This window comes from Cygnus olor, chromosome 2 (assembly GCF_009769625.2).
Source record: "Cygnus olor isolate bCygOlo1 chromosome 2, bCygOlo1.pri.v2, whole genome shotgun sequence".
NCBI lineage: Eukaryota > Metazoa > Chordata > Aves > Anseriformes > Anatidae > Cygnus > Cygnus olor.
In genome coordinates this window covers 22,044,787-22,054,646 of record NC_049170.1, presented here as the reverse complement: position 1 = coordinate 22,054,646, position 9,860 = coordinate 22,044,787, and the positions used below count along the sequence as shown (strand labels likewise).

The 9,860-nt window shown below is 36.5% G+C and overlaps 1 protein-coding gene across 1 annotated transcript in view; it reads right to left on the bottom strand.

Annotated features, from left to right (window-relative positions):
• The window catches only part of CUBN (cubilin), a 143,942-nt gene that overhangs the window by 108,181 nt on the left and 25,901 nt on the right, over positions 1-9,860 (bottom strand). The window contains exons 23-24 of the mRNA XM_040547129.1: positions 9,093-9,223; positions 327-513 (exon numbers count right to left, since the gene is read on the bottom strand). Coding sequence (XP_040403063.1) covers positions 327-513; positions 9,093-9,223 — 318 coding nt within the window. The remainder of the gene's footprint in view (positions 1-326; positions 514-9,092; positions 9,224-9,860) is intronic.

Genomic DNA, 9,860 nt, shown 5'->3' with positions numbered 1-9,860 from the left:
ATGCATGTTCCTAGTGCTACATCACAGAAAATTGCTCTTTAAAGACCATAATCATAAAAAAAAATATTTTATAAAACAAGCAATAAAACTCTTTGTTTCTGCTCTGAGGAACAACCAAAATACAGTGAAGGGCAACAGAGTCCCAGAGTCCACACACACTACTTTGGGAAGGTAGCAATTAAAGTTTTCTGATAATGGCTAATTCCTTTTCTCACCCTGACAGCACAGGCATACAGCTAAAACTATAGCTTCCAAACGTGCTTGAGTGGATTTGGACAAATTTGGTGGTTATCAGTAATAAGGAAAACAGAAATAATTAGGCTTGCCTGATTTCTACATAATCCTCTGTACAGCGTTTATTCCCTTCCAAGGTGAAGTTGGTGAAGCGAAGCACAATCTGTCTGTTTATTCCCACTGTGATGGTGTATATGCACTCTGTCCGGACAGGGTAGTTATTCGGATAGTTTGGAGATGTTAGCACACCAGTTTCAGTACTGTAGTTGTGTGAGCACACTTTAAAAAGAACAGAAACAAGTCTGAATTTTAATATCTATTTTAAATTAACAAGAAGTTTCTATTTCCAACAGACAGAGGAGCAAACATCCTGTGCTCCTGTGCATTATAACACATCCTGGACACATCTTACTGCTGAATGTCATCACTATAAACTAAAAATAGAATCCAGATTTTTCATGGAAATTCTTATATTTGAGTTGATTTTTTTTTCAGCTTTTACCAGAACACCATGCCTGTTACCAATAGGCAATGTAAGTAGTTCCAGCTGTCAAGTTGGCTTTGACCTAAAATCCAGGTAAGCAGAAAAAACGAAACTGTAAAGGGTGCCTTGATCAAAACCAGAGGTAGGATTTCTGAATTTATGAAGAGCAGTGGTGGTGGAAACTGAATGCAGTCTCTAGCTACACAGGGACATTATGTTGTTCTTAGGCATTCCCCACAATTAGACCTTGGAGATGGGGATTTTGTATCTTAATTTCTTTTCCCATTTTCAGGGCCATAAGGGGCAATCACCTGAAAACAGTATAATCCTTAGATTGTGAGGACAAAGCTGTTCTACTTAAAGCCTTATACTAAAATCAGTTACATCAATTCTCCTGTGACTGCTGGAGAAGCATCATGGTATTATGAGCTGGAAAGAGGAAAATAGAGCCAGAAAATAGAGCTAATACTGAACCAGAACCTGAGAAATAATATAAAAAATAAAAAATAACAAAAGTTCTTTGAAAACACAGACATAAAGACTAGAAATAAAAATATCTTCTATAAAATGGTACAGGAGACTTATTTTGGAAAGAACAATTGTCATGTATTAATTGATCACAATCTCGGTAAGCCTTTGTGATCTGGCTTCAAAAAGGACAAGAAGAAATGTGATTCATGTGAGATGTTTCCAGCTGGAACGGGGAATCTCAATGCCACTACAGAAGGTAATGTTGACATGTCACCTGGATAAAAGTGGATAACCCTGCTCACCAATGTTCTGGAAATCAAATGAAAACAGGTAAAAGGGAAATTATGGAGATGGTGGGAAATTAGATTAGAAGGTAAGTGAGATTAGAAGTGCTTAAATAGTTTATCTTAGCAAGTGAAGGATAGGAGAAAAAGACAGAGAAAAACATTGAGAAGCATGAAGAACAAGAAAAACATAACACTCTCTTAATGACAGTACAAACTCCAAAGTTAAAAATTGTCCATGAGTACAGATATGCAGAAATCAGGAGATAGTTTCTCCTAGGAAGCCAATTTGTAAAGCAATCATCCAACCAACATAACAGAAGCAAAAAGAGGAAAAAAGTCTTCTTCTTTTTCTTCTTCTTTTTTTTTTTTTTTATGATAGCTTGATTAATTTAAAATGGGATCACATGATGTAACTCTTGGCAGAAAAAGGGCAGGGGCTAAAATTACAGGCTGAATTTGATAACCCTGGAGTCTTGTTCTGGTTCTCTATTCCCCTACTTCAGATCCTATAGGTTGCAAATATAAGAAATGAAGATTTCTTAGACATTCTATCAAATAGACAGGGTTAGATGGATTATAAAGTAGAACTGAAAGTGATCAGAATACTATGATTAACTTTATGCTAATTTAAACCAGTTGTCACAGATCTCTGAAACCTGTTTTCTAACATAGCACAGCTGCAGTGTAGCAATACTTGTACATAATAGTTCAGTATGCTTAATAGTTTACAGGGACAGGCTGAAATGACAGCTCAGGCCCTTCATGTCTAAGGTTGGTCATTTCCATGTCTGCTTTCTGTCTGTTCTAACTAGTAAAACACTTTTGTTTTTTCTGGCATTTAAAATAATGGGTAGAAGGGATTATCTTTGAAGAAAAAAAGTGGTTGTTTTTTTTGCATTCCTGGTCACCCGGAAGGCCTCTGTTAGAAATGCTTTCTGTGGAATAAATGCCCTCAAAGCAAGACACCAGACACAGGTTCCTAATTCATCACAAGATGGACAAAGAAACATGCTATAGAAACAGGCCAATAAGTTTCTGCCATTAAGCTGTACTTTGGTAATTAATAAGCCAAAAAGGTTTCATTACTAGTTCACCTAAAATCCTGATCTGTTAAATTCTTTATCTAGAATTTTCGTCGTTTGTGTGTTATATTATAATATGCTTTAATATATTCATGCAACTCTCATGTCAGTCTTTGGCATCTTAAAAACACTGTGCTGCTTTATAAATTCTTCTAATACACTTGCTGTGCTGTCACCTCCTATGGTGTTTCATCATATGCATCATCAAACCCCCGATCCTTAAGTCATACAATTTGAGAACCCTGCCTGCAGAGTTAGAAATTTGACTTTAAAATATGACCCAGGTTTTTCCTAAAGACTCTATAGACAGAAGGTAATCAAAAATTAAATTGAAAAGGTGTGTTATTTATTAGGTTACTTATTTCTAAATAATTATTACCTTCTGATTTTGGAAGGGTGGGTGCCTGACTTACGAGCATGTAATGCATAGAGGGGTTGCCATACTGCTATTCCTTATTCACTCAGAGGCTGAGATCATGAATACTATCTTTCAGCCCACAGAATATTAAAATTGATGTACTAGATAAGGGCCCTTAGGGTAAAATTAGCAACAAGGAAGACAAATTATTTTTATCGGCCCTTTTAAGAATAGTTTCCACAGAATTGTCAAGGTTCCCTCCCTCACCAAAGTTTGCTTTCTTGGGAGTAATCCATACAAAAATTCATATCCAAAGTGTGCTAAGTTTAAAGTGGATGCTGTGTTCTGCTCCACACTTTACATAACAATCTTCGCTATGATCTGAGAAGGATAAATATAGATGGCCTCAAGTTGCGCCAAGGGAGGTTTAGGTTGGAAATTAGGAGAAATTTCTTCTCAGAAAGAGCAGTCAGGCATTGGAAAGGGTTTCCCAGGGAGGTGGTGGCATCACCATCCCCGGGGGTGCTTAAGGAAAGGTTGGACGTGGTGCTTAGGGACATGGTTTAGTGGGTGACATTGGTGGTAGGGGGATGGTTGATCTTGGAGGTCTTTTCCAACCTTTATGATTCAATGACTCTATGATGGAATAGTGACTGCCTTAGAAATGTCAGACCTCTGGCTACAGTGAAGTAAATCCAAGTGTAAACTGCACATACACTGCTATGAAGATTAGGAAAAGCATAAACAAACCCACATTTTGTGTCAGCCAACACTCTTCCGTTAAATGGATTAATTTGTTGCATTCTTGTTGTCAGCAAGAGAGCTGGCACTTGTGTTTTGCAATCACCTCACTAACACAGCAGTTGGGGCTGTGTTTGTGCACTCATAGTTCCCCCAGTGAAAACTGTTAGCAAAGTTAGCAGGTAAAAAGAACTTTGAATCCTCTGCCAAAGTTCAGAACACAGTCTAACTCCATAATGTGCTTACAATATGCCTGGAAAAAATACAAATTCAGTTTAGTTTGAAGACAGTTATTGCAGCAAATGCAAATCAAAAGAAAGCAACTGTCGTGGACAATTGCACATCTTGCTTTGCCAGCATGTGAAGCTTCAAAAGCTATTCAATCTGCTTTCTGATTTTGGTACTGAATGTTTGCTCTTCTGGAAAGAAAAAAAAAAAAAAAAAGCCTTAAATGCCAGCTTTTGTACCACTCACTCATGCAGTCACGCACAGTGCAGAAAATTATAACCATGTCTTTCCTATAAAGAGATATTCATCATTTGCCACAATTCTAATTAATTGAAAAAAAATACAGTGTCATAAGTAAAATGGCACTTTTCTTTCAATCTCACTCTGCTAAAGGAAAACTCAGATTCCTAACAATTAGACCCTTATGTAATGTAATGCATCTTTAGGGAAAAAAAAGGGAAGAAACTATCACATGAAATATATCCCTCTCCACAGGCAATGAAAAAGCACCTCAGGGCCTTCTGTAACTGCTGCTGGCAGATCTAACAGGCTTAATTTTTACCAAGAAGACACACAAAGGTCCTTTGTAGTGTTTCAGACCCAAACTTCTCAAAAACAGTATGTACGGTTGTTCAAAAAAAATCTCCAGCTCTCTCCTGCTTATCTACACATAAACACACATACTGTACAGTCATACACACACATATAGGCGTATAGAGGCATACTAATAACCTGATCAAACATAACCAGTGGCCTAACAAGCTGTCAGTTGCCAACTGATTGAGACTTTTTCCTCAGGGAGAGCTAAGCAGATGCCTAAGAGAGAGAGTCCAGCTCGTTTTTTTGTCTTAGCTCAGCCTCATTCGACCATGCCCTGTATATGTGCACAGACATATTTGTCAGACATTGCTTTCCATTAGTGCCTTTGCTCATTCAGCTGAAGAGAAAAGCCAAGCAACCTCCTGATAATTGCTGGGTTCGGTCAGCACAATGTGAACTGAGATCTCAAACTGTACTCAGCTATCAATAAAGACACACAAATCTATCACCTTCGGGTACACTTTAAAGTCCACGGGTTCACAAATACTTTTCTTTCTTCTCAAACTCTAGCTCCTGCAGTAACTCATTGTCAGCTATCATATGTCACACAATTCAGCTATTTAAAGCCAAGTTATTGCTCTTGATTAATCATATCATTTACAATTCAGACTGATAAGAAGGAAAAGTCTTATCTTTCACCAAAGCCAGAGAAATAACAATAAAAATGATAAAAAGAATAGTAAATAGGAATAAAAAATGTATCAGGAAGGCAATCTGCTTAAAGACCTGTTAAGGCTGGCTTTTCTCAGAAAAATGTTTTAAATAAAGCCTCTTCAATGGAAAACAAAACAAACAAACAAAACACCACAAAGCAAAACTAGTAAGTACCCATTGATTAGTGAAGAAGTTAAGGACAATGAAATACATACACTAACTCTAGTCACATTTCCATTGAAAAATTGTGGTCTCATTATTTCAAGACCTGAGTAACACTTCCAGTAAAGAGTTTCAAAGACTTTTCAAACTTCCTTTCAAAGATTTTTCAATAATTTCACATGGGTTCTCTGTGGCTTCGTCAGCCAAGGCATGCAAAAGAAAACCCAAATGTCTATCATAATACTTACACAGCTGTTGTGACACTTATCTATATGGTATTTGAGTCCTGGACTCAAGGAGATAGATCCTAATTTACCTTGGTTTCCATGTGACTTCCCTCTCAAAAGACAGACTGAGGTACAGACAGTTTAAGTGCGAAATATACATTTTAAACAACTGAGTATCATGTGGGCATATTTGACTGGAAGATATCCAGTTGTATTCCTGCCATATGAGCTATTCACAGCTACTAGCTGGCAGACTGCTAAAACTGTTGTCTGTACTTTATGGACCATGGCCATGGATGTATTTCATGGCATTCAAATTTTTCGACAAGTAAATATAGCTTTACAATTATTTTCAGGCTACTCTTCAACTAATTAATATATCACAGATAAAACATGCTAAGATATATGGAGAAGAAACTTAGTTTTGTTTTACAAAAAAAAACATTTTTTTTCACTCATATATATCCTCTTTTTTTTGCTCTTATTCTCTCTCTCTCTCTCTTTTTTTTTTTTTCTTTTTTTTTTGGGTGCACGTGATAATGCTGTCCATCTTTTCAATAGCTCATTCTCTGTAAAATAACTCCAGGCAAAAGCCTATTGAAACATCTAATATGAAACAGAACAGCTTTGACCAGTTCTGATATTGGTTACACTGTAGTTGGCTAAGAAAACATAGCTCAAAAAATATGAAGGATTCTTACTGCACAAGGAACGTTATTAGAACCATATTTTTCTTAGCAGAAAATAGACAGCAGATGTAAAGAAAAAGAAATAAAAAAATAAAAAATCCATAGCTTTGGTAAATCTTTCATATATGATTATGTTCAGCAATTTGCCACTTCAGTGTAACTGAATATATGTAAGATGAATAGCAGGCCTAAAATTCTCTCAGCGGGAAAACTAAACTTGATACAATTTCAGGGCAGTGGGGAGTTACTTCTCACAGTAAAGCCCACATACATGTATTTGCCTTCAAAATTTGCAGCTTCAAAACCCTTTATTCTTAATCAAAAAAGAATGTTAGCAGTCCAGTATTTATGACTTTACAGTACTACTATGCTTGTGCTGAGACCAAAAGAGAGATCTCTGTAAAGAAAAGAAATTGTAGTTTCAACTTCTCTGTAGGGTTATTAGTCTCAGTTTCAGTATTTATTGAAAAAACAATTATTCTAGAGAACATAGTTCTGGGTCTGAGTGAGAATAAATTGAGAATTAACTCTTTTGCAAGACTTCTCATCAAAGGCCCTGTTTAGCTGAAGAGTAGTCAGGATATTTAATTAAATAAGGGGAAAGAAAGAATTAATTATGGGGCAAGAAAATTATGGGGAAAGATTCATCCAAAAATCATATCTGTTGCTATAAGACTGAATTGAGACATTTTATATTTCTTATATAAAGTTCTAATACATTTTCTAGTTGTTAATAGTATTGAAGAGAAAACAGCTTTTCATTTTTAAGGCATAGTTTAAAACCTTTCTATGGACAATACCGGTACAGTTTGAACCTCACATGATGCATATAGCAGTGCTTTGGATGAAAAACTAGAAATTCCAGGCAGCATCGTGGTGGTAAAGGAGGGGACACGGAAGAAAAGAGGCAGAGTAGAGAAGGTGAAAAGAAAATCTTGGGGTTTCATCAGCACTGAGATAACTAACAAAACCAGAGAAACAGGATATCAACAGAGACAGAAATATAGATGTATGTTGAGTAGAAAACATTTTGATCTTGATAAACTGTGAGACAAGTTACTATGGGAACTATTAGGAAGGAATTGAACCTACCTGTGAAATATTAACTTGAGGTAAGGTAAAGGAAAAAAGATCACAGTAACAAGCAACAGACTCACATTTACAGAAGCCATGGTTAGCAGCTGCAAAATCAGGACAACAAAAATACCTTCTTTACTAGGTAGATAATTTCACAATTTTTCAGTAGTAAGCACTCAGAGTTTTCAAACTACAGAGTCTCTTTTGGAACGATTTTTCAAAGCTCAGCTTGGTTTTGGCCTATTATTTTCCAATAAACAAAAGGTTCCTCCTTGAAATATTTCTTATTTTATCTTTATTGTTTTTACTGACCTTCTGGTTTCCATGCCAGATAACTCAAGTATAAATGAGGGCAGCTGAAAAAATGGATTATTTGGATTTATAAGTAATCTGTAATGAATGAAAACACAGTGGCAAAATCTGTACTGGTCTCGCCTACACACATGCTTGAGAGATGAAATAATAGCCAAATTGCCCAAGCTGTCACCAAGAAAGCAGTTATTTTTTACAAGGGAGAAACTGGAAAATTTGTTGTTTTTAAATAGGTTGGAGAAACTCAGGAAGGAGGTAAAATAAAATAATTAAAGTAACTAAGAGCAAAAAAATGATCAGTCATTGGTAGTTTATTACCATAAAGCTGAGTACTATGAATTTGTGTTATTCATCTAATAAATCCCTTATAGCCTGCACACGTATACACACATGCACAAACCTGACAGAACCTGGTTAGTGATGGGTACATGAGTAATCCAGCTATAAATATATTCTCATTCTTACTTTTGTTCATTGTCCCACTATACCTCTTCTGTGGTACATTTCTGCTAGGCAGAATCTTTCTCTTTACCTGCACACATCCACTTCTACTCATGATCTGTGCTTCATAGTGAGGAGATCAATAGCAGACACATGTCTACGAAACTGGTACTTAACAGTTTTTCACCAATAGGCCGCTTGTTCAAGTGCAGCTCAGTCACTACTAAAAAAGCTCTCAGTGCTGGAGAGACATGCAAACACTGGAACAGGTTTGGTGGGTTCAGCACAGTTTGAAAACACAGATGTGCCCACCCTGGAAAACCTTCAAATCAATTACACTTCTGAGTAATTTCTCAGTTTTTCTCTGCTTTAGAGAACTAAGAGAATGAACAGCCATTCTTCTCTTCAACAGTCTTTTCCCCACGTATGTACATCTTTGCCCCATAAAAGCAGATACTTAAAAAATAGATTTAAGGTGTAACAGGAGCCTGTTGGAGACTGAGAAGTTGTACTCTGTCTTAATGAAAAGAAAAAAAAAAAAAGAAAAACAGCTTGTGCTTTCAGGTTATTTTGCTGCTGTACCAAATTTCATACTATGTGACGTTTCCATACCCAACATCAACACTGTACCTAAATAGGGACTAAACTAATTTTTTATGGCACCTGAGATGTTCAGGTAGTCTCCCATTCAAGTGAGTTGTCCATGATTGCTAAGCTTCCTATATCACACATATTCAGCTCAGAATGGACAAAGCAAATTCAAGAAATACTTTTCCTAAATAATTCATGCAGTTCTGCCATGTCATCATTTACTGTCTTTTTAAGGAAAGCTGCAGTGTTGCTTATAGAAATTCCTTTCTGATTTGGCCATATTTCCCAGAGAGGAAAAGCTTGTAAGTCAAGTAGCTATAAATAAGAAGGGGTAGAAGAGGCGCCAGGCAGTCTTCTGTTAAAACAGAAAATAATGTTTCTGTTTCTTATAGTGGTTATTTACAGTGATAACTGAAAACATTTAATTTGCATAATGAACATACTGACATATTACCTTTTGATGCATCCATGGAGATATAATGAGCTGAGAAGCCTTCAGATGAAATACTGTGATCGGTCACAAAGTACAACGTCATCATGTTGCCACCACTGGTGAGTGATGGTGGAATTGACCTTCCACAGTACCTGCAGCAAAAAGAAGACCCAAACTGAGAGGCAGTGTTTTATGAAGCATCTGTATTACTGGAAGAGGATTCATCTTTCACAAAAAGTTTGAAGAGTTGCATGTACACAAATGCCTCCATTGAATGATAGCGATCCCAACTATATACCCTGTATCATGGGGCTAAATAGTACGATACACGCATAATGATACAAAGCTAAGTTGTGTGGCAAAGTCAGAGGAAAAACTGTTTGTCAAGTTGTCAAATCTTACTGAAATTAGTCCACGCTGTGTCTACAACATATTCTATTCTTTTGTAGGAGTCAGAGTAGTTAGCAAAAGAGTAAGGTTGCAAAACACTCTCCATTCTATTACTACAGTCATTTGCTCCTTATTTTTCAAAATACTGCCATGTCAGCCAACTACTTTACAGTCCATAGGTGCTGCTCAGTACCATGCTCATGTAGTTCAGATGTTCTTGAATTCTAGGTTGGCAAGAAAATCCTGTATATATTCCACCTGTTGAAGGGGGAAGGGGAGGGGGACGGGCAGAATTTGCCAGCCTTTTCTTCTGTAATATACCATTGCATATCAGAAGAAAATGGAAACAAAATCCTATAAAACAATGACTTCCATTTAGTGGTATAGTTTTTGCTGACA